Source organism: Nerophis ophidion, linkage group LG05 (assembly GCF_033978795.1).
Source record: "Nerophis ophidion isolate RoL-2023_Sa linkage group LG05, RoL_Noph_v1.0, whole genome shotgun sequence".
Lineage (NCBI taxonomy): Eukaryota > Metazoa > Chordata > Actinopteri > Syngnathiformes > Syngnathidae > Nerophis > Nerophis ophidion.
In genome coordinates this window covers 16,274,493-16,300,277 of record NC_084615.1, presented here as the reverse complement: position 1 = coordinate 16,300,277, position 25,785 = coordinate 16,274,493, and the positions used below count along the sequence as shown (strand labels likewise).

The following is a 25,785-nucleotide window of genomic DNA, read 5'->3' as shown; positions in this document are numbered from 1 at the left end:
AATGCCACAACTTGACATTGGAATAAATGTCATTAAAAGGCATGTTGTTCCAAGGTTAAGTTTGAGTTGCTCAATGTCAGAAGATAATTAAAGAACAGTGCTTCAATGTCTTGTGCCTGCTGGGGTCTTTTAAGTGCACTCAGGGGTTTTTGTACCTGAACTATTGTCATTCTCACCGTTGCGGGTGCTGTGTGACGTTACCCTGTCTGCTCCGTTGACTTGGACCTGGTGGACAACAAAGGCATGTGTTCCACATGAAGACATGGCACGCTGATACCAACATGGAGTCAGGTGTGAGCCAATGCCTCCAAAACAGGACTCACCTGTTCTGGTCTCCACTCCACACCTAAAAGCAGCCTCACGTAGCTGAACACTAGGAGGACACCGAGGAAGACGAAGTTACTCGACACACCCACCAGGGCAGAGAGGACTGGGTAGTTGAACAGCAAGTACCTGCGGAAGGAGCACAGAGACCAGGGTTGTAACTTCAAGTTCAAGTGACTTTCATTTGGGCCCGAAGGTAGGTACGGGAACATTGCATATGCATATTTATTAAAATGAACAAAAGTATGGATGGATTAACACAAAAGAGATAACAACACGACAAAGTATTTAACAGGCTGCTTGGGACCAGGACCAGAAAAAGAAGAGGAAAGAAAAAGTCACATGAACAATAAAAAGAGGCAGAGTAAAAGTTAGTAAAGGACAATAAGATACATCAATTTACAACTTTAACATTTGACAACCAAACAATTAAACAAGGCGACTCGGTAAAGAATCTGGGTATTATCTTCGACCCAACTCTCTCCTTTGAGTCACACATTAAAAGCGTTACTAAAACGGCCTTCTTTCATCTCCGTAATATCGCTAAAATTCGCTCCAATTTGTCCACTAACGACGCTGAGATCATTTTCCATGCGGTTGTTACGTCTCGCCTCATTATTTTGGGGTCTCCCCATGTCTAGCATTAAAAGATTACAGTTGGTACAAAATGCAGCTGCTAGACTTTTGACAAGAACAAGAAAGTTTGATCATATTACGCCTATACTGGCTCACCTGCACTGGCTTCCTGTGCACTTAAAGGGGAACATTATCACAATTTCAAAAGGGTTAAAAACAATAAAAATCAGTTCCCAGTGGCCTGTTGTATTTTTGAATTTTTTTTCAAAATTTTACCGGTCTCGGAATCCATCCATCTTCTTCCGCTTATCCGAGGTCGGGTCGCGGGGGCAACAGCCTAAGCAGGGAAACCCAGACTTCCCTCTCCCCAGCCACTTCGTCTAGCTCTTCCCGCGGGATCCCGAGGCGTTCCCAGGCCAGCCGGGAGACATAGTCTTCCCAACGTGTCCTCGGTCTTCCCCGTGGCCTCCTACCGGTTGGACGTCCCCTAAACACCTCCCTAGGGAGGCGTTCGGGTGGCATCCTGACCAGATGCCCGAACCACCTCATCTGGCTCCTCTCGATGTGAAGGAGCAGCGGCTTTACTTTGAGTTCCTCCCGGATGGCAGAGCTTCTCACCCTATCTCTAAGGGAGAGCCCCGCCACACGGCGGAGGAAACTCATTTCGGCCGCTTGTACCCGTGATCTTATCCTTTCAGTCATGACCCAAAGCTCATGACCATAGGTGAGGATGGGAACGTAGATCGACCGGTAAATTGAGAGCTTTGCCTTCCGGCTCAGCTCCTTCTTCACCACACGGTCTCGGAATATCCCTAAATAAAGCTTTAAAGTGCTTTATTTTCGGCTCTCTGCGAAGACACTGGCCATCTGTACTATTGACTATTTTTTGGAACCTTGGAGACATCATGCCTCGTCGGTGTGTTGTCGGAGGGTGTAACAACACTAACAGGGCGGGATTCAAGTTGCACCACTGGCCCTATCGGGTGGCATCCTGACCAGATGCCCGAACCACCTCATCTGGCTCCTCTAGTACTATCTAATCTAATCTAATCTAATCTCCCTGTGACGTCACACAGTGCTGCCAATGTAAACAAACAATGGGAATACCACAGCAAGATATAATGACATTAGCTCGGATTCAAACTCGGATTTCAACGACTTAAGCGACTCAACAGATTACGCATGTATTGAAACAGATGGTTGGAGTATGAAAATATTGAAGGAGAAACTGAAGCTATTGAGCGAATAGCTATTGACGCTATTCATAGCCATAGCATGGCCGAATAGCTGCGTTAGCATCGCCGGTAAAATGTGCGGACCAAACGATCAGGACTTTCGCATCTTTTGACACTGGAGCAACTTAAATCCGTCGATTGATAAGTGTTTTTTTTCGCATTAAATGTGGGTGGAAGGAGACGTAATATAGTTGCAAATGCATCTACAAGTTATCCATACATCTCTGTGCCATGTCTGCTTTAGTACCGCCGGTAAATAGCATGTTAGCATCGATTAGCGTAGCATGTTAGCATCGATTAGCTGGCAGTCAACATCAACAAAACTCACCTTTGTGATTTCGTTGACTATCGTTGCAAATGCATTTGCAGGTTATCCATACATCTCTGTGCCATGTCTGTCTTAGCATCGCCAGTCAAATGTGGAGACACTCTGGCACATTCAATGGGGGTCTGGCGGCAGACACTTTCGCATCTTTGGGCCAGTGGTGCAACTTGAATCCCTCCCTGTTAGTGTTGTTACACCCTCCGACAACACACCGACGAGGCATGATGTCTCCAAGGTTCCAAAAAATAGTAAAAAAAAACGGAAAATAACAGAGCTGAGACCCGGTGTTTGTAATGTGTTGAAAAAAAAAATGGTGGGTGTGTTACCTCGGCGACGTCACATTCTGACGTCATCGCCTCCAGCGCGATTAACAGAAAGGCTTTTAATTCGCCAAAATTCACCCATTTAGAGTTCAGAAATCGGTTGAAAAAAATAGATGGTCTTTTTTCTGCACCATCAAGGTATATATTGACGCTTACATAGGTCTGGTGATAATGTTCCCCTTTACTACTTAGGTATAAAATACTACACGGTCTAGCTCACTGATTGTATTGTACCATATGTCCCGACAAGAACTCTGCGTTCAAAGGACTCCGGCTTATTAGTGATTCTTAAAGCCCAAAAAAAAGCTGCGGGCTATAGAGCGTTTTCCGTTCGGGCTCCAATACTCTGGAATGCCCTCCCGGTAACAGTTCGAGATGCCACCTCAGTAAAAGCATTTAAGTCTCACATTAAAACTCATTTGTATACTCTAGCCTTTAAATAGACCCCTTTTTACACCAGTTGATCTGCCGTTTCTTTTATTTTTCTCCTATATCCCACTCTCCCTTGTGGAGGGGGTCCGGTCTAATGGCCATGGATGAAGTACTGCGTGTCTAGAGTCGGGATCCAGGATGGACCACTCGCCTGTGTATCGGTTGGGGACATTTCTGCCCTACAGATCCGCTTCAGCTTGGGATGGTTTCCTGTTGGCTCCACTGTGAACGGGACTCTCGCTGCTGTGTTGGATCTGGTTTGGACTGGACTCTCGCGGCTGTGTTGGATCCACTATGGATTGAACTTTCAGTGTATCATGTTAGACCCGCTCGACATCCATTGCTTTCGGTCCCCTAGAGGGGGGGGTTGCCCACATATGCGGTCCTCTCCAAGGTTTCTCATAGTCATCATTGTCACCGACGTCCCACTGGGTGTCAGTTTTCCTTGCCCTTATGTGGGCCTACCAAGGATGTCGTAGTGGTTTGTGTTGTGGTTTGTGCAGCCCTTTGAGACACTAGTGATTTAGGGCTATACAAATAATCATTGATTGATTGATTGATTGATCAATTAATAACTAGATAAAATTGCCATATAAGGTAACTATAGTTTATTTATTTTTAGATCAATATATACAATTAATAAACATGTGCCATTTACAGTTTTAGATCAATATATACAATTAATAAACATGTGCCATATACAGTAGCTATGGTTTGTTTGTTTTGTGATCAATATATAATATTAATTAACATATGCAATATAGCTATAGTTTAAAAGAGACAAGCGGTAGAAAATGGATGGATGGATGTTTGTTTTTACGTCCATATATAAAATGAATAAACATGTGTCATATAGTTATAGTTTTTTTGTTTTTAGATAAATATATAACATTAATAAATATGTGCCATATACAGTAGCTATAGTTTGTTGGTTTTTAGATCAATATATAAAACGAATAAATATGTGCCGTATAGCTATAGTTTTTTTTAGACCGATATATAAACATTAATAAATATGTGCCATTTAGCTGTAGTTTGTTTTGTTTGTTTTTAGATCAATATATACAATTAATAAACATGTGCCATATTGCTATAGTTTGTTTGTTTTAGATCAGCATAAAACATTAATAAACATGTGCCATATAGCTATAGTTTTTTTTAGATCAATATATAAAATGAATAAATATGTCCTATATACAGTAGCTATAGTTTGTGCGTTTTGTTTGTTTTTAGATCAATATATGCAATTAATAAACCTTTGCCATATAGCTATACTTGTTTGTTTTGAGATTAATATATACAATTAATAAACATGTGCCATATAGCTATATTTTGTGTGTTTTTAGATCAATATATAAAATGAATAAATATGTGCCATATACAGTAGCTAAAGTTTGTTTGTTTTGTTAGTTTTTAGAGCAATATATAAAATGTATACAAATGTGCCATATAGCTATAGTTTGTTTGTTTTTAGACAATATATAAAATGTATACAAATGTGCCATATAGCTATAGTTTGTTTGTTTTTAGACAATATATAAAATTAATAAACATGTGCCATATACCTATAGTTTGTTTGTTTTAGACAATATATAAAATTAATAAACATGTGCCATATAGCTATAGTTTGTTTGTTTTCGGATCAATATATAACGTTAACTGCGATGAGGTGGCGACTTGTCCAGGGTGTACGCCGCCTTCCGCCCGATTGTAGCTGAGATAGGCTCCCGAGGGGAATAAGCGGTAGAAAATGGATGGTTGAATGGGTTGTAACATTGATAAATATGTGCCATATAGTTATAGTTTGTTTTAGATCAATATATAAAATAAATAAACATGTGCCATATAGCTATAGTTTGTTTGTTTTTGGATCAATATATCCTCATCTTTTTTTGTGAGCAGTCTGGTACGTGTTCTCCATCACAGATGCTAAAACCACCCCAATGTAGGTCAACATTGCGGTGCTAATGAAAGGCTTCTTAGCACTCTTGACCTCGGGGCCCAATATTTCCACTCAAATATGAACAATTATTTAGTATTCTTACTATTGATTCTAATCACATTCAATAATGATATCCTAGTTTCAGTGTAACAGGACACAAATGATATTAAACAATGTGTCAATCACAAAGATTATTCATTATAAAACACAAACATTTGAGTTATGTCAGGCTGATTAGAAAAATAAAAGAGAATAAAACTATTCTGCAAAAAAAGGGACAATTACACAGTGCTGAAGTGAATCATTCATCCATCCTTTTTCTAACGCTTGTCCTTTCAATTCTAACTAAATTAACAAAGATAATAAACATGTTACAAGAATAAAGTGTTGATAAAATGTAGGTGCAACAAAAGTAGGGCTTCAGCACTTTTGTCACAGCGCGGGCTCGAACCTGCTTTTATAAGGCAGCCGGCTGTGCCAGCACCTCCGTTGGCAGCGCGCCAGGACACGCGCCGGCACAGCTGCAGACAATCCCTGATCAGCGCACCTGGGACTAATGAGGGCGGTCTGCGTAAAGACCAGCGGACCTGACGATCCTCTGCCCAAACGCAGTGTCAACGGAGGACGCGCTAGCTGTTCCAAGTCGGGACCCAGGATGGACCACTTCTCTGTGCATAAGTTGGAGACGTCTCTGCGCTGCTGACTTGTCTACGCTCAAGATCTGGGGTCTCAAACACGCGGCCCGCGAGACGTTATTTTGCGGCCCGCACCGTGATGTGAAATTTAGTGTTGGTGCGGTCCGCGAGTTTCATATTTGTATACCCTCGATTTTTCCGGGAGACTCCCAATTTAAAGTGCCCCTCCAGGGGTGATCATTCTCTCGAATTTCACTCAAACAAAATTAAGGGGACACAGTGAAGGCCCCGCCTTTAACGTCCTCTACGACATGTACCAACAGCGTACCAGCCCAGCCACGTGTTGTATTTAGATTCTGTAGACGCAGTAAGCGACTGCAAGACATACTTGAGCAACAGTCACACAGGTCACACTGAGAGTGGCCGTATAAACAACTTTAAGACTGTTACAAATATGTGCCAAACTGTGAACTCACACCAAACAAGAATGACAAACACATTTTGGGAGAACATCCGCACCGTCACACAACATAAACACAACAGAACAAATACCCAGGATCCCATGTTGTGTTACGGGGCGGATGTTCTCCCAAAATGTGTTAGTCAATCTTGTTTGGTGTGGGTTCACGGTGTGGCGCATATTTGTAACAGTGATAAAGTTGTTTATACGGCCACCCTCAGTGTGACCTGTTTGGCTGTTGATCAAGTATGTCTTGCAGTCACTTCCGTGGGTCTGCAGAAGCCTCATACAATATGTGACTGGGCCGGCACAGTTTGTATGGTGGAAAAGCGGACGAGACAACAAGTTGTCGAGGACGTTAAAGGCAGTGCCATCACGGCACGCCCTTACTATTGTTGTCCTGGTGAACACCGGGAGAATGATTGCCCCGGGAGATTGACGGGAGGGGCACTGATTTTCGGGTGTTTCCCAGAAGATCCGCGAGAGTCGACAAGTATGTTGCAAGGGCGGGAAAGCCATTCAAAGAAGGTGAAATTAGTAAAAAGTGCATGTTAGATTTTTTAAAGAAAACTTTTCTTGCGGCCCAGCCTCACCCAGTTTCTGCATCCAGTGGCCCCCAGGTAAATTGAGTTTGAGACCCCTGCTCAAGATGATCTCCCTATGGACTAGACCAGGGGTAGGGTACCTATGGCTCTAGAGCCAGATGTGGCTCTTTTGATGACTGCATCTGGCTCTCAGATAAATCTGAGCTGACATTGCTTAACACGCTAAGTAGTGAATAATTCCGCTTGTAATCACAGTGTTAAAAATAACGTTCAAAATATAAAACATTCTCATGCATTTTAATCCATCCATCCATTTTCTATCGCACCTGTTCAAGAAGTTGCGTTAATGGTAAAAAGTTATTTATTTATTATTGATTAGTTTGGGGCTTGTCCTCCTGGGGTTTCTTCAGACCACCAAGCACCGACATGAGAGCCTGTTTCAGGGTTACAATATTGTTTTATTTTTCAATAAGTCTCTCAGTTGCTTTCCAGCAAATGTCTTTTTCTCTTTCATTCTCGATCGCAATCTGGCTCCAGCCCCAAACCCGTCTGTCCTCATGGCTGCTGCTTATAACATAGCAACAGGTGATTAGATAACAAGGCCCAGGTGGGCCATCTGCGCACCTGTCGCTGATTTCGAGGCCGGTCCTGGCACACCCCGCTTCGCTGCAGGCCCGCAGGCCACACCCCCTTTACAGTTAGCTTCAGAATAACAATGTTATTATAGAGATTAACAGACCTATTATACTCTATAAATGTTGGTTTTACTTAAAAATGTACATGATTAGTTGTGTTCAGTGTAAAAAAAAATATTATATGGCTCTTACGGAAATACCTTTTAAAATATTTGGCTTCTTGGCTCTCTCAGCCAAAAAGGTTCCCGACCCCTGGACTAGACTCTCACATTATTAACCGTACGAACTCCACATCCATTGCACCGGTCACCGGAGGTCGGAGGGTTAAGGGCTGGTAAGAGGGTGGGGCGTGGTTTCAATCGTAATCTGGGAATGCCTCCACATACGGCCAGCTTGCAGACAGACTCATAAACGTACGCAAATTTGGAACGCCAAGCTTAGCCAAAATGTGTTTCATACGTCACATGGAAGAGTTTTAAATGTAAAAAAAAGACCATCCAACGTCCCCTTTTAAGTATTATTCTTACGATATGTTTACTATTGTGTGCCTTCTCACCTTATACCAGTGAAGTAAGCATGAATGTAGAGCTGTGAGGAGTAGATCTGGACCTTGTTGGACAGAATCTCAATGACGACTTTGACTGAGGGGGAATACTAGAAGAGGAGGAAAAACATGGGCGTGTTTAAGAAATTAACAAAAAAAAAAAAAGTCCCGCGATTGTGTGTCGTTGACCATTACGACTTGAAGCAAATGAGGCCAAATGGCATGCATTTGTTGGTTACAACCAGCAGAGGCGCTGTTGACTCAGTCATAATTCCCTCTATATATATATATATATATCCATCCATCCATTTTCTACCGCTTATTCCCTTTTGGGGTCACGGGGGGCGCTGGGGCCTATCTCAGCTACAGTCGGGCGGAAGGCGGGGTACACCCTGGACAAGTCGCCATCTCATCGCAGGGCCATATATATATATATATATATATATATATATATATATATATATATATATATATATATATATATATGTATACATACATACACATAAATACATTAATACACAAGTATATGTATACATACTAGGGTTGTACGGTTTATCGGTACTAGTATAGTACCGTGATACTAAGGAATCACATTCAGTACTATACCGCCTCTAAAAAGTAGTGGTCCCCGCCACCCCTTTTTTTTAACAGGCATGACGTCATGTTGTGACATTGCTGGTTTTTACGAGCAAAGGAGCATGTTGGGCAGCGCACACACACAGAGTACTTACAAGCAGACAGTGTGTGGACAGATGAGGGAGAACGGACGCATTTTGGCTTAAAACTGACGATAAAGGTGACGTTCCTCCGCCGTCGGCAGTGTTTTAGTGACGTCTAAATCACTAATCCTGGTCGACAAATAAAGTAAGTTTCTTACAAGTACCATTATCACTGGAGGACGAGGAATAGCGAAACATGCTCCACTACACATCGTAGGAGGATACAATAGCTTACCAGCGTCACAATGTAAGCAAACGCCATTGGTGGATCAACACCTGACATCCACTGTAATGATACCAAGTACAGGAGCGTATCTAGTCGATACTATGATTACATCGATATTTTTTAGCATCACAACATCTATTTTCGTTTTTTTAATTCATATAATGTTTATAAAGTCACAAAATATGTCCCTGGACACATGAGGACTTTGAATATGACCAATGTATGATCCTGTAACTACTTGGTATCACATCAATACCCAAATGTGTGGTATCATCCAAAACTAATGTAATGTATCAAAGAAGAGAAGAATACGTGATTATTACATTTTAACAGAAGTGTAGGTACAATATGTTGAAAAAGAAAATAAGCAGATATTAACAGTAAATGAAGTTTACTTACTACTAAAAGACAAGTTGTTTAGTATGTTCAACATTTTATTTAAGGACTAAATTACACTAATAAACATATGTTTCATGTACACTAAGATTTTTTGTTCAAATAAAGACGATAATGACATTTTTTTGTGGTGCCCTTTATTTAGAAAAGTATCAAAATACATTACCAAAATATTGGTTTCGGGACAACCCTAATACATACATATATGTATATGTATAGGACTGTCTCAGAAAATTTGAATATTGTGATAAAGTCCTTTATTTTCCGTAATGCAACTAAAAACATGAAAATGTCATACATTCTGGATTCATTACATATCAACTGAAATATTGCAAGCCTTTTTGTTGGGATGTCGCATGGCTGCAGTTGTGTGACCTCAAGTATGCAAAAATCCAGGAGAGCAGAAAGCAGGTAAGATGATTTTAATTTCATCAAAGTAAAAGATATAAACAGAAAGCAGTCTTGCATGGAGATGTTCCCAACATAGGTTTAACTTCGAGCACTGAGGAGTGCTCGAGTGAAACATAAATAGACCTATGTTGATTGACCGCAGCTGAGGACCGCTGCCAATCAACGGCGAGTGTGACAAAAACAGTGCTCAGCGGAGTAAACAGGAAGTATGACAAAATAAGAGCACTGAACAGGAAACAAAGTACAAAACACGAAAAACTATCAGAAAGTAAGTGACAGATCGTTACAGGACCTCCCCCTCAAGGAACAGATACCAGATGTTCCCTAGAAAAGAAAAATGGAAAAAAAATGTCCACAAAGTAAGGGAGGATGGAAGGAGGATTTGGTGGAAGGTCGCCAAACCTCGTGTCCCCGCAGCCAGCGAGGGAAAGTCAGGTGGCGACGGCGCGTAGAGCGCCGCTGGAACTGGCGGGGCGGGCGGCCACGGAACAGCCACATCATTGGCCGAAAAAGAGACGAGTGCATCCCGCGAGGAGGACGCCCAGGGCACGGCCACATCCGCGGCTGACGTGGAGGCGGGCGCGCTGAAGCAGGCCCGGAGACAGCAGACAAAGCGGCGGGGGCTGCAGCCAAAACAGATACCTCTGCAGGAGGCGGCTGAGGAGCCGATGTTGGTGCCGGCGTGGAAGCGGCAGACGTCATCAACGGCGTGGAAGCGGCAGACGTCATCAACGGCGTGGAAGCGGCAGACGTCATCAACGGCGTGGAAGCGGCAGACGTCATCGGCGGCGTGGAAGCGGCAGACGTCATCGGCGGCGTGAAAGCGGCAGACGTCATCGGCGGCGTGAAAGCGGCAGACGTCATCGGCGGCGTGAAAGCGGCAGACGTCATCGGCGGCGTGAAAGCGGCAGACGTCATCGGCGGCGTGAAAGCGGCAGACGTCATCGGCGGCGTGAAAGCGGCAGACGTCATCGGCGGCGTGAAAGCGGCAGACGTCATCGGCGGCGTGAAAGCGGCAGACGTCATCGGCGGCGTGAAAGCGGCAGACGTCATCGGCGGCGTGAAAGCGGCAGACGTCATTGGCGGCGTGGAAGCAACAGACGTCATCGGCGGTGTTGAAGCGGCAGACGTCATCGGCGGTGTTGAAGCGGCAGGCGTCATCGGAGGCGTGATTGTTGCAGATGTCATCGGCGGCGTGAAAGCGGCAGATGACGCCGGGCGAGGAGCAGCAAATGCTGGCCGAGGAATAGCGGATGCCGGCGGTGACGAAGCCCGGCGTGGTGCTGCTCTTGGCGGCGTTGGAACCGTGCGTAGTGCCGGCGTTGGAGCTCGGCGTGGAGCCGGCGTTGGGGCTCGGCGTGGAGCCGGCGTTGGGGCTCGGCGTGGAGCCGGCGTTGGGGCTCGGCGTGGAGCCGGCGTTGGGGCTCGGCGTGGAGCCGGCGTTGGGGCTCGGCGTGGAGCCGGCGTTGGGGCTCGGCGTGGAGCCGGCGTTGGGGCTCGGCGTGGAGCCGGCGTTGGGGCTCGGCGTGGAGCCGGCGTTGGGGCTCGGCGTGGAGCCGGCGTTGGGGCTCGGCGTGGAGCCGGCGTTGGGGCTAGGCGTGGAGCCGGCGTTGGGGCTAGGCGTGGAGCCGGCGTTGGGGCTAGGCGTGGAGCCGGCGTTGGGGCTAGGCGTGGAGCCGGCGTTGGGGCTCGGCGTGGAGCCGGCGTTGGAGCTGTGCGAAAGCCCGCTAGGGACGTAGATGTCTCCGTGGAAGGAGACGCTGGCGGGGGTGACAGCGGTGTGTGCCTGGCTGCACCGCAGTGTATAGTGGGCCCCCCTCCACTAGGTGGCTGCCAGACACCGTTCACACATGCGGGAAAACGTGCCTGCTCGTCGGAGTCCCCCGGTGCGAAAACCAGGGACGGGCGGGAGGGGACCAGGAGGAGGGACGAAGACACGTCCCGTGCCAAGTCCCAGCAGGAGGACAAAAGCGACCTCACTGTGGGCTCCACTGGAGCTCTCGGCGAACCAAAAAAGAGAGCGGGAGCTGGCAAAAAGAGCAGCCGGGGAGCAGCCGCTGGAAGCTGCGTAGGAGCAGGGAGAAGCAGCTCAGCAGACGACGGGAAGGATGGCGGCGGCGGACGTGCCGGTCGGAGAGCCGCAGTCGGCGACGGAGCCGCAGGAGCCGCGAGACGTGAAGGAGGAGGCGGGCGCGCCGGTCGGTGAGCCGTAGCCGGCAGCGTTGCCGAGAGGAAGGATGGCGGCGGAGGACGCGCCGGTCGGAGAGCCGTAGCCGGTAGCGTTGCCGCGGGAGCCGCGAGGCATGCAGGAAGTGGCGGACGCGCCGGTCGGAGAGCCGAAGCCGGTGGCGTTGCCGCGGGGAGAGGGTCCGCGTCTGTAGGCTGGGACCGCACAAACCTGGCCTTCAAGTCCTCCAGGAATTGTGCGGTCCAGAACGTCGGCTGAAGATTGCCGACAGGGATTCTCGCGAGGTCACAATTTTCTGGCTCGAAGTTACTGTTGGGATGTCGCATGGCTGCAGTTGTGTGACCTCAAGTATGCAAAAATCCAGGAGAGCAGAAAGCAGGTAAGATGATTTTAATTTCATCAAAGTAAAAGATATAAACAGAAAGCAGTCTTGCATGGAGATGTTCCCAACATAGGTTTAACTTCGAGCACTGAGGAGTGCTCGAGTGAAACATAAATAGACCTATGTTGATTGACCGCAGCTGAGGACCGCTGCCAATCAACGGCGAGTGTGACAAAAACAGTGCTCAGCGGAGTAAACAGGAAGTATGACAAAATAAGAGCACTGAACAGGAAACAAAGTACAAAACACGAAAAACTATCAGAAAGTAAGTGACAGATCGTTACACTTTTATTATTTCAATATTGCTGATTATGGCATACAGCTTAAGAAAACTCAAAAATCCTGTCCCAAAAAATTTGAATATTTCCTCAGACCAAGTAAAAAACAAAATTAAACATTTGAAAATGTCAATCAATGCACTCAGTACTTGGTTGGGAATCCTTTTGCATGGAATACTGTATCAATACAGCACGGCATGGAGGCAATCGGCCTGTTGCATTGCTGAAGTGTTATGGATGCCCAGGATGCTTCAATAGCGGCCTTTAGCTCATTTGCATTATTGGGCCTGGTGTCTTTCAGCTTCTTCTTCACAATAACCCACACATTCTCTCTGAAGTTCAGGTCAGGGGAGTTGGCAGGCCAATGGAGGACAGTAATGCTATGGTCAGTACACCAGTTACTGCTGGTTTTGGCACTGTGGACAGGTGCTAGATCATGCTGGAAAATGAAATCATCATCTCCATGAGCTTTTCAACAGATACAGCTTCAATAGCCATATTCCCATGGTCAAGCCACTTCTGAACTCTAGACAACGGACGCTCCCTCAGTCAGCAATGGTTTGGGGAGCCATGTCAACTGCTGGTTTTGGTCCACTGTGTTTCATCAAGTCCAGAGTCAATGCAGCTTTGTACATGCTTCCATCTGTTGTAAAGCTCTATGGAGATGATGATTTAATTGTCCAGCATGATCTGGCACCTGCTCACAGTGCCAAAACCAGCAGAAACTGGTGTACTGACCATGGCATTACTGTCCTCGATTGGACTGCCAACTCTCCTGACCTAAACCCTATAGAGAATTTTTGGGGTATTGTGAAGAAGAAGCTGAAAGACACCAGACCCAATAATGCAAATGAGCTGAAGGCCGCAATTGAAGCATCCTGGGCATCCATAACACCTCAGTAATGCCACAGGCCGATTGCCTCCATGCCACGCCGCATTGATGCAGTAATCCGTGCAAAAGGATTCCCAACCAAGTACTGAGTGCATTAATTGACATTTTCAAATGTTTGATTTTGTTTTGCTGTTATAAATCTTTTTTTTTTTTAACTTGGTCTGAGGAAATATTCAAATTTTTTGAGATATGATTTTTGAGTTTTCATAAGCTGTATGCCATAACCTGCAATATTAAAATAATAAAAGGCTTGCAATATTTCAGTTGATGTGTAATGAATCCAGAATGTATGACATTTTCATGTTTTTATTTGCATTACGGAAAATAAAGGACTTTACCACAATATTCAAATTTTCTGAGACGGTCCTGTATATATATATATGCATACACATATATACATACATATGTGTATATATATATATATATATATATATATATATATATATATATATATATATATATATATATATATATATGCATATATTCATACGATTTTATATATATATATATATATATATATATTATTTGAGTGCACACACACACACACACACACACACACACACACACACACACACACACACACACACACAGACACACACATACTCACGGGGTCTTCAGTGTATTCTGCGAAGAGTTCCACCTCTAACACTTGCTTCTGCTCAGCGACTCCGCTCAGGAAGGCCGGCAAGAAGAGCAGTGTGGAGATGGTCCTCAGGAGGTCCGACTGGTAGCGCAGCATACTCTGACATAGCAAGAATGGCACAACTGACACATCACAGTGGAAGCACTCCAGTAAAGTCAGCATTAGATGAGGAGTTATTTCAACTGATGTCAACGATTGTACCCGTAAGATCTGACAATGTCATTTGGTTTCACTCACTAGCATTAGCTTACAGCTAGGGAGCAAAATACATTTTCATTTTTCCAACCATGGGAAGAAAGAAAGTGCGTGTGAAAGACAGTGCTGCGAAGAAGAAGCGGATGCTATTCATTGAATTAAAGAATGTAATCATCAGAAACATGGCAGCCTGCCAAATCCCAATGAGAGCCAAGAAGGTTAATATGATGTCTAAACTGCAGAAATTTACACATGAAAATATGGAGAAGCTGCTGATGGAGGAGATAATGTAAAAGTCCACTCTCCGAGGTAAATTATGTACATTATTATTACATTTATATACGAAACTACTGTGGTTGTTTGTAGTCATTTCTATTGTATATGTTTTAATCAATCAATCAATCAATGTTTACTTGTATAGCCCTAAATCATGAGTGTCTCAAAGGGTTGCGCAAGCCACAACGACATCCTGGGCTCGATCCTACATCAGGGCAAGGAAAAACTTAACCCAATGGGATGACAATGAGAAACCTTGGAGGGGACCGCAGATGTGAGCACCCCCCAGACTTTGCAGTCTATTCAATTGAATATAAGTTGAAAATGAATTATAAATCTTTGTATTCTCTTTTTATTTACCGTTTACACTGTCGGGCTTTCCCCTGACAGTTTGTCTATGTTTTAGTTTTTCCTCTGCATTTGTCTGTTTCCTCTGTGTTTAGTATCTCCTGTCTTTAGTTCCTGTCTAGTGCTCTTATTTTGTCAGCTTCCTGTCTTGTTCCCTGAGTGCTGTGTTCCTCCTCAGCCGCGGCTGATTGGCACCTGGCCACACCCGTTGCCAATCAGCCTGCTCCTATTTGTACCTGCTTTGTCTTGTGTCAGTTGCTGGATCATTGTATTGTCATTTGGACTTGTTGTTGCCATATGTGTCTCTTGTCATGTCTGTGATTCTTTTCAGCTATTAACCTGTCGTGCTACATTTTGTCCTGGTCGTCGTAGCGGTAAGCTGTTCTTGTTAGCCATTAGTTATTTCCAGTTTTTCTGTTTGCTATCCTCTAGCTTCCATGCTAAGGTTCCTTTTTGTTTTCTAGCTTCCAGTGCTAGCTCCCTTAGTTTGTTATGCCGCCCACGTGCGTGCTATTTGTTTGTTCTTGTTCTATTATTTATATTAAATAATGTCTTCATATCCAATGCCTGCCTCCATCTCTGCATCTTCGGGTTCGTCAACAACAAATAACCCTGAAATACACAACGTGACAACTTCACTGCTTTTGGCTTTTGTATTTACTGTTTTTGTCACATTGTGTTGTTGACGAACCCCAAGATGCAGAGAAGGCGGCGGGCATTGTGCAGGTAAACATGGTTTAATTTAACACTAAAACAAGAACAAACAAAACGGTACAAACAGAAGGCGCGCACAAGGCGGAGAACAAAATTGGCTATGAACAAAAACTAGCACAAAGGCTAACTGTGGACTAGAAACAAAAACACTTACTGTGACACGAAGGAACTATGACACGAGCAGAGTGAACAGAAGTAGACACAGCTACAACGATAAGTATTAAAGGGGAACATTATCACCAAACATATGCAAGCGTCAATATATACCTTGATGTTGCAGAAAAAAGACCATGTATTATTTTAACCGATTTCCGAACTCTGAATGGGTGAATTTTGGCAAGTTAAACGCCTTTCTGTTTATCGGTCTTTTAGCGATGACGTCAGAACGTGACGTCACAGAGGTAACACACCCTCCATTTTCATTTTCACATTACAAACACCGGGTCTCAGCTCTGTTATTTTCCGTTTTTTCGACTATTTTCTGGAACCTTGGAGACATCATGCCTCGTCGGTGTGTTGTCGGAGGGTGTAACAACACTAACAGGGAGGGATTCAAGTTGCATCACTGGCAAGAAATCTGCTGCCAGACCCCCATTGAATTTGCCAGAGTGTCTGCACATTTTACCTGCGATGCTAAGGCAGACATGGCACAGAGATGTATGGATAACCTGCAGATGCATTTGCAACAATTAAGTCAACGAAATCACAAAGGTGAGTTTTGTTGATGTTGTTGACTTATGTGCCAATCAGACATATTTGGTCGCGGCATGACTGCCAGCTAATTGATGCCAACATGCTATGCTAATCGATGCTAACATGCTATTTACGCTAGCTGTATGTACATTTGAAACTAGATACCCACATTTAATGCAAAACAAACACTTACCAATCGACGGATTTAAGTTGCTCCAGTGTCACAAGACGCGAAAGTCCTGATCGTTTGGTCCGCAAATTTTACCGGCGATGCTAATAAGGCAGCCATGCTATGAGCCACTTCATTAGGTACACCCATGCTATGGCTGAATAGCGTCAATAGCTTTTCGCTCAATAGCTTCAATGTCTTCTTCAATTTTGTTTTCGCTATTTGCCTCCATACTCCGACCATCTGTTTCAGTACATGCGTAATCTGTTGAATCGCTTAGGCCTCTGAAATCCGAGTCTGAATCCGAGCTAATGTCGCTATATCTTGCTGTGGTAACCGCCATGTTATTTGTATGACGTCACAGGGAAATGGACAGTCGCATCGCAAATAGCGAAAATCAAGAACTTTAAAGCTTTTTTAGGGATTTCCGGGAGGTGTAAAATTTTGAAAAAAACTTCGAAAAATAAAACAAGCCACTGGGAACTGATTTTTATTGTTTTTAACCCTTTTGAAATTGTGATAATGTTCCCCTTTAATGTCATTGACAGGCAGTGGTGACAATAATCCAGCACTGACTGGAGGGGAAGGCCGCTTTAAATAGTATCTAGCTGATTGACACCAGTTGTGGCCAGGTGCCAATCAGCCACAGCTATTGAGACACAGCACTCAGGGAGACAAACAGGAAACTGACAAAATAAGAGCGCTAACAAGAAAAAAAGACAAACGCAGAGGAAAAACTAAAACATGGCCAAACTGTCAGGGACAAGCCTGACAGTTTTACTGCGTCTGCTCTGAAGAGGAGTCATTCAAAAATACTCTGCACATTATTTTCACGCAATCAGCACATACAGCAGGAGAAAGACCATTCGATGAAATAAACATCATTCCTGTGAGGCAGGCAAGTTGTCAGTAGGCCGCATGAGCGAGTGAGCAGTGCTGTACTTACAAAGCGAGAGCTGGAGGTAGGCAACAGTTGTCTTGCCTGAGAAACACGCACGCACGCACGCACGCACGCACGCACGCACGCACGCACGCACGCACACACACACACACACACACACACACACACACACACACACACACACACACACACACACACACACACACACACACACACACACACACACACACACACACACACACACACACACACGTAGGAAGGCCGCAGTGAATTAGTGGCAACCACATACACAAACTTGAATTAAAAAAAAACAAAAAAAGGGGGCGGCCACTCACCGAGCGAGCAGACGACGCCACTCGGCCCCCCGCCCGAGAGAAGGAGGTGGTCCTGATCATGAACATTCCGATGTCGTGGTTGGTGTGGGAGTCCGGCATCTCCAGCTGCAGGAGGATGCGGTAGGCCTGGCCAAATGTCAACACCTGCACGTGACAGTCATTCTTTTATTGTCTGTAAAAAAAAGTCACGCACCTGGAACCTTCTTGCTTTACCTGGTGAATCTTAAAACACCTGAAGACAGGCGCTGTTTTTCTTCAATTTTAATAGATTTATTACAAACCCCGTTTCCGTATGAGTTAGGAAATTGTGTTAGATGTAAATATAAACGGAATACAATGATTTGCAAATCATTTTCAACCCATATTCAATTGAATGCACTACAAAGACAAGATATTTGATGTTCAAACTCATAAACTTTATTTTTTTTTTGCAAATAATAATTAACTTAGAATTTCATGGATGCAACACGTGCCAAAGTAGTTGGGAAAGGGCATGTTCACCAATGTGTTACATCACCTTTTCTTTTAACAACACTCAATAAAGGTTTGGGAACTGGGGAAACTAATTGTTGAAGTTTGAAAGTGGAATTCTTTCCCATTCTTGTTTTATGTAGAGCTTCAGTCGTTCAACAGTCCGGGGTCTCCGCTGTCGTATTTAACGCTTCATAATGCGCCACACATTTTCCATGGGAGACAGGTCTGGACTGCAGGCGGGCCAGGAAAGTACCCGCACTCTTTTGTTACAAAACCACGCTGTTGTAACACGTGCTGAATGTGGCTTGGCATTGTCTTGTTGAAATAAGCAGAGGCGTCCATGAAAAAGATGGCGCGTAGATGGCAGCATATGTTGTTCCAAAACCTGTATGTACCTTTCAGCATTAATGGTGCCTTCACAGATGTGTAAGTTACCCATGCCTTGGGGACTAATGCACCCCCATACCATCACAGATGCTGGCTTTTCAACTTTGCGTCGATAACAGTCTGGATGGTTCGCTTCCCCTTTGGTCCGGATGACACGATGTCGAATATTTCCAAAAACAATTTGAAATGTGGACTCGTCAGAACACAGAACACTTTTCCACTTTGCATCGGTCCATCTTAGATGATCTCGGGCCCAGAGAAGCCGGCGGCGTTTCTGAATGTTGTTGATAAATGGCTTTCGCTTTGCATAGTAGAGCTTTAACTTGCACTTACAGATGTAGCGACAAACTGTATTTAGTGACAGTGGTTTTATGAAGTGTTCCTGAGCCCATGTGGTGATATCCTTTAGAGATTGATGTCGGTTTTTGATACAGTGCCGTCTGAGGGATCGAAGGTCACGGCCATTCAATGTTGGTTTCCGGCCATGCCGCTTACTTGGAGTGATTTCTCCAGATTCTCTGAACCTTTTGATGATATTATGGACCGTAGATGCTGAAATCCCTAAATTTCTTGCAATTGCACTTTGAGAAACGTTGTTCTTAAACTGTTTGACTATTTTCTCACGTAGTTGTGGACAAAGGGGTGTACCTCGCCCCATCCTTTCTTGTAAAAGACTGGCCACACCTGGTGTCAATCAGCCCAATCCTATTTGTATTTGCTTTGTTCCTCCAGTCAGTGCTGGATTATTGTCTTGTCGATTTCGCTCTTGTCGCTCCTGTCGTGTCGTGCCGTGTCTTGTATTTGCAGCATAGTGGTAAGTTATATCCGTTAGATGTTTGTAGCTTACTGTTTTATGTTTCCTGCTTCCAGTTTGTTTTGTACTACACGTTACAACTTCTGTTTTCCTGCTCACTACCCGCTAGCTTCCGCGCGAGACCCTTTTTGTTTTTGCTAACTTCCATGTTAAGCTCTTTTTATTTTCTAGCTCCCCTGCTAGGTCCTTTAGTTTGTTATCCGCCACCTGTGTGCTTTGTGTTAGTACACTTTTGTTTGTTGTAGTTTTATCATATTTATTTAATCATGTTTTTTCACTCCATGCCTGCCTCCTTCTCTGCATCTTGGGGTTCGTCACCAACAAACACTGACAGAATAATCCAGCACTGACTGGAGAAACAAAGCAGGTACAAATAGGATAGGGCTGATTGACACCAGGTGTGGCCAGGTGCCAATCAGCCGAAGCTGAGCGGAAACCTTGCCCAGGGAGAAACACAGGAAACAGACAAAATAAGAGCGCTGACAGGAAACACTACACACACACACAGAGGAAACAAAGACAAATGCGGAGGGAAAAACTAAAACATAGACAAACTGTTAGGGGCAAGCTTGACAATACTCAGGAATAAATAAATAAATAAATGATAAATGGGTTGTACTTGTATAGCGCTTTTCTACCTTCAAGGTACTCAAAGCGCTTTGACACTACTTCCACATTTACCCATTCACACACACATTCACACACTGATGGAGGGAGCTGCCATGCAAGGCGCCAACCAGCACCCATCAGGAGCAAGGGGGAAGTGTCTTGCTCAGGACACAACGGACGTGACGAGGTTGGTACTAGGTGGGATTTGAACCAGGGCCCCTCGGGTTGCGCACGGCCACTCTCCCACTGCGCCACGCCGTCCCATAAAATATGAATCGCTGTTTGTCAAGTGTTTGATTTCATATATTCTATAGCATAAGTATAACAAAACTATAAGTGGTGTTATCTGCATTTTAGGAATTAAACAGAGTTTGCAGCTCTGTGGGTTTAATTTGGGAGGAAATGGGCTCTAATGATAAATGATAAATGGTTTGTACTTGTATAGCGCTTTTTTACCTTCAAGGTACTCAAAGCGCTTTGACACTACTTCCACATTTACCCATTCACACACACATTCACACACTGATGGAGGGAGCTGCCATGCAAGGCACTAACCAGGGGCAAGGGTGAAGTGTCTTGCTCAGGACACAACGGACGTGACGAGGATGGTACTAGGTGGGGATTGAACCAGGGACCCTCGGGTTGTGCACGCCCACTCTTCCACTGCGCCACGCTTTTTGTGTGCTAAAGGTTGCAGACCCCTGTGTTACCTAACTATTTAATCATGACAAATGTAATTATTGCTTGTATGTTTAATATTATTTTGTATTTATTTGACAGGGACAGTACAATAAAACACTGCTACCTTCAGGTAACCGCCATCAAAGTATATGCGACTTCTAGCCACAGGCTGCAGTGTATTTTGCAACCCTTGTCCCTGGTCAGGCTTTTAAAAAAAAGTTGAGAAAAATGTAACACACATACAAAAAGGATGAAGAAAAGTACAGAAATAAAAACACATTGAAAATAATTGGTCCCGTTTGTCCATAATACACCCAGTTCTGGTGCTAACAATTCTTATTTTCCTTAATTAAAAGGCCCAAGCTGTTTGTTTACAAGCTGGTTTTTTTTTATTTCTCTTTGCTTTTTGGGCTTATATGATCCTAATTAGAGTAAAAACTAAGAATCATCTTTTGATATGATGTACTTAGTCCATTAGTACACAAATGTGTACTTCATGTTTGGTGACATGCTAATTCTTATTTTTAAACAGTTTTTTCCAAATTCCATTGTATGTTATACTCTTCTGACACCACCAGATGGCAGTGTAAGTGTCCACATAAGCGGCCCTAAAACCCCAATTCAGTAGTGTGCACCATTTTGGAAATAAGAGCTAAAAGGTGCTGTCCACGCATGTGGCCACTAAGACCTTTAGTGGTTTTAAGCCACTTTTTCAGTTTTGTGGAGAAAAGTTTAATGTCCGACTGTGACAAACTCAAATAAAGAGTGGGCCGAAATTTAAAACTGAACAAGCTGCGGGCCAACGTTGAACAACTTAAACTTTTAATAGGGACCCAAACAAGTTTTGCATTGAATATTGAACAAGCAAGGCTTATATAACTTTATAGTGACATGCAAAATCCAGTGTCAAATAATAATAACAATAATAATCAAAAAATATCAATAGCATATCAAATACAATGTAAATGAACATTTAATACCTCTTTTCTATTTGCAGCCTTCTGAGGTAAATATCAAAATAAACATTTTCCACAGGCTAATAATAAATTTGGGAATTATAACAACAATAAATGAATCAGACATTCAAGCCTTGAAGTAGCAAGAGAAAGTGCATGAATAAAACGTTAATTATTGCTCAGTTTGCTACACTGATTTGCTTTAACACTGAATATGGAACAAGCAACGCTTATATAACTTAATAGTGCAAAATCAACTTTCAAAAAACAAACGAAAAAACATCAATGGCATATTAAATACAATTTAAATAAATAATGTAATGCCTCTTTTCTATTTGCAGCCTTCAGAGGTAAATATCAACATGAACTTTTTCCACAAGCTAATAAAGGTGGGCGTGGTTGGGGGGGCGGGGGTTGGTGGTAGCGGGAGGGGTGGGGGGGGGGGTTGTATTGAAGCGTCCCGGAAGAGTTAGTGAGCATTTGTTGTGTTGTGTTTATGTTGTGTTACGGTGCGGATGTTCTCCTGAAATGTGTTTGTCATTCTTGTTTGGTGTGGGTTCACAGTGTGGCGCATATTTGTAACAGTGTTAAAGTTGTTTATACAGCCACCCTTAGTGTGACCTGTATGGATATTGATCAAGTATGCATTGCATTTAATTATGTGTGGGTATAGGCCGCATATATTATGTGACTTGGTGTTTGTATGAACGTGACGATAGGTTGAAGAAAACGACAAAGGCAGTGCCTTTAAGGTACGCCCCCAATATTTTTGTCCGCGTGGAAATCGGGAGGAATTCGGGAGAATAGTTGCCCCGGGAGATTTTCGGGAGGGCCACTGAACTTCAGGAGTCTCCCGGTAAAATCGTGAGGGTTGGCAAATATGAGTATTAGCGGTGAATGTGGTGTTACAACGGCACCGCCGCTGTATAATACCGGCGGGCCAGCTCTAATGTTAATTTGATATTCGCTCAAGGGCCAAATGAAATTACACATTTGGCCCGCGGGCCAGAGTTTGACACCCATGCTCTAGACCAGGGGTGTCAAACTCAAATACAGAGTGGGCCAAAATTTTAAACTGAACAAAGCCACGGGCCAAGGTTGAACAATTTAACCTTTTAATAGGGACCCAAACACGTTTTGCATTGAATATTGAACAAGCAAGGCTTATATAACTTTATAATGACATGCAAAATCGAGTTTCAAATAAAACTAATAATTTAAAAATAGCAATGGTATATCAAATAAAATTTAAATAGAAATTGAATGCCTCTTATCTATTTGCAGCCTTCTCAGGTAAATATCAAAATAAACTTTTCCCACAGGCTAATAATAAATGTGTATATTGTAGCGTCCAGGAAGAGGTAGTGCTGCAAGGGATCCTGTGTATTTGTTCTGTTGTGTTTATGTTGTGCTACAGTGCGGATGTTCTCCCGAAATTTGCTTGTCATTCTTGTTTAGTGGTGGTTCACAGTGTGGCGCATATTTGTAACAGTCTTAAAGTTGTTTATATGGCCACCCTCAGTGTGACCTGTATGGCTGTTGACCAAGCTTGCATTGCATTAACTTGTGTGTGTGTGTAAAAGCCACGCTGTTCTTACGTAGGAAAAGCGGATGTGACGAAAGGTTTTAGAGGAGGGGGGGTGGGGGGGTGTAGCAAGTATGAGTATTAGTGGTGAATGCGGTTTTACAGCGACACCGCCGCTGTATAATACCTGCGGGCCAGCTCTAATGTTAATTTGATATTGCTTAAGGGCCAAATGAAAATACACAACGGGCCAAATTTGGCCCGCGGGCCAGAGTTTGACACCCATGCTCTAGACCAGGGGTGCCCATTACGTCGATCGCGAGCTACCAGTCGACCGCGGGGGGTGTGTCAGTCGATCTCGAGCCAGGCTTTTAAAAAAAATAGACCTAAAAATTATTGATCATCAATCTTCACCAAGACGTCACTTAAATGACATTCACGGTACCGGAGGGTCTTGTGAGATGACGCTGGCTGCTGCAAGATCATTATTATGAAAAAATGACAGAGAGGAAGGCGAGAAACACTTCTTATTTCAACAGACTTTCGCGCCGTACCTTCCGTCAAAACTCTAAAGGCCGACTGCACATTTCCTATCTTCACAACAAAAGCCCTGCTTCATGCTGCCTGCGCTAACTAAATACAGAGTCTCGGAAAACTGGCGTGCACAAGAGATCCCTCAGAAAGCTGGCGTGCACATCACTTGTGCACGCCAGCTTTCCGAGACTCTTATTTTGTTAGCGCAGGCAGCATGAAGCAGGGCTTTTATTGTGAAGATAGGAAATGTGCAGTCGGCCTTTAGAGTTTTGACGGAAGGGACGGCGCGAAAGTCTGTTGACATAAAAAGTGTTTCTCGCCTTCCTCTCTGTCATTTTTTCATAATAATGAACTGGCAGCAGCCAGCGTCATCTCACAAGACCCTCGGGTGCCGTGAATGTCAATCAAGCAAGCTACGGAATTTGCCGCCAATGTTTTTCGTGTATGGAAGCTGGATGAATTAGATGCCAAAAACCAACCACTTTCATGCGCTACTTGGACACAGGCCGGGGTCTGATCACCCCCGGCTGGGTCGCCCGGGCGAGGGTGTCTGATGATTAAAGACCCGAAACACCCTATGACCCCGGGTTTATCGCTGATGACGTGTCCAAGCATCACCGTGAGGTGTATTCAAGTTCTATCACATCTGGCTGAGCCAGTGACCTCCAGGAAAGGCTGGATGACGTCCACGAAAAGAGTGGTGACAACTGGAGAGACAGTCGACAGCCCAGAAAGACAGCAACCGGGGTAGGGAAGGCCAGCTCCCTGACCTACAGCTCCCGCGAGGGGGCACCCAAATCTTGCTACGAAGAACCCTACAGGAAAATACCCCCAGGGATGCCCGAGAGGGGGGGAGGATGAGCATCCCAACCGGACGGATTTACTGGTTATGACCCAAGCAAATGGACAACGGATTACGAGCGCAGTCTGCATATGCAGCAAGGTCTGCAAAAACTCGAGAGGTCTGAAGATCCACCAGACTAAGATGGCCTGCCTTGGGAGGGAACAAGTGAAGCGACGCTCAGAAACGGCAGCCGATGCAACAGTTCCTGTTGTGCCTGCTGCAGAACCTGGTCAGACGGAGGAGGAGCCAGGTCCGGAGTCTACCCACAGTACCCGGAACCTCCAAGCAACACGTTTCCCCCCACCAAGCAGAAAATCGGAACACCGAAGTGGCCTGTCGCTAATAGCCAGGAGTGGACCAAGCTGGATGAGGACGTAGATGAAGCCCTGGAATCCATTTCGAAGGGTGACGCTGACCAGAAACTCCAAACCATGTGCTCCCTCATAATGAGCATAGGAGGTGAGCGTTTTGGAGTGGAACAGAAGCAAGGAGCAGCTATAAACCCGGCAAAACTCAATCGGCGGGAAGTCAAGATAAGCGGGTTGAGGCAAGAACTCAAATCCTTGAGACGTCAGTTTAAGGCAGCCAACGAAGAGGAGAGACCTCCTCTGTCGGAACTCACTAACATCGTAAGAAAGAAGCTCATCACGTTGAGGAGGGCCGAATGTCACCGAAGGAGGGGAAAGGAAAGGGCACGGAAGCGAAGCGCCTTCATTGGCAACCCCTTCACCTTCACTAAGAGGCTTTTGGGCCAGAAGCGAAGTGGTCACCTCGCTTGCCCTGTAGAAGAGATTGACCATCATCTCAATGCCACCTTCAGTGATGTTTCAAGAGATCTAGAGCTTGGCCATTCTGAGGCACTGGTGACTCCAGCAGATCCAGTGTCCCAATTCAACAGTGACGAACCCACCCTGGCAGAGGTAAAGGAAGTTGTGAAAGCTGCAAGATCTGGTTCGGTTCCCGGCCCCAGCGGTGGCCCTTACAAGGTCTACAAGCAGTGTCCACGGCTCCTCAAGCATCTGTGGAAGATCTTGAAGGTGATTTGGCGGAGAGGGAAAGTCTCCACCCAGTGGAGATATGCGGAAGGCGTCTGGATCCCGCAGGAAGAGAACTCCAGCAACATCGAGCAGTTTCGTATAATCTCGCTGCTCAGCGTTGAGAGCAAGATATTCTTTAAGATCCTGTCCCAACGACTAACCGAGTTCCTCTTGAAGAACGC

At 44.6% G+C, this 25,785-nt stretch overlaps 1 protein-coding gene across 6 annotated transcripts in view; it reads right to left on the bottom strand.

Annotated features, from left to right (window-relative positions):
- Positions 1-25,785, bottom strand: part of LOC133552748 (seipin-like) — a 43,567-nt gene that overhangs the window by 3,197 nt on the left and 14,585 nt on the right. For 4 of the 6 annotated variants that reach the window (XR_009806762.1, XR_009806763.1, XR_009806761.1 and 1 more), the window contains 6 exons: positions 17,743-17,886; positions 17,453-17,488; positions 14,076-14,210; positions 7,989-8,086; positions 324-453; positions 156-225 (listed from right to left, as the gene is read on the bottom strand). Coding sequence is in view for 2 of the 6 variants with exons in the window: in XM_061900193.1 (XP_061756177.1) it covers positions 156-225; positions 324-453; positions 7,989-8,086; positions 14,076-14,210; positions 17,453-17,488; positions 17,743-17,886 (613 nt within the window). In the remaining 4 variants the exon portion in view is untranslated. The remainder of the gene's footprint in view (positions 1-155; positions 226-323; positions 454-7,988; positions 8,087-14,075; positions 14,211-17,452; positions 17,489-17,742; positions 17,887-25,785) is intronic. The other 2 variants (XR_009806764.1, XM_061900194.1) reach the window with 1 other exon arrangement.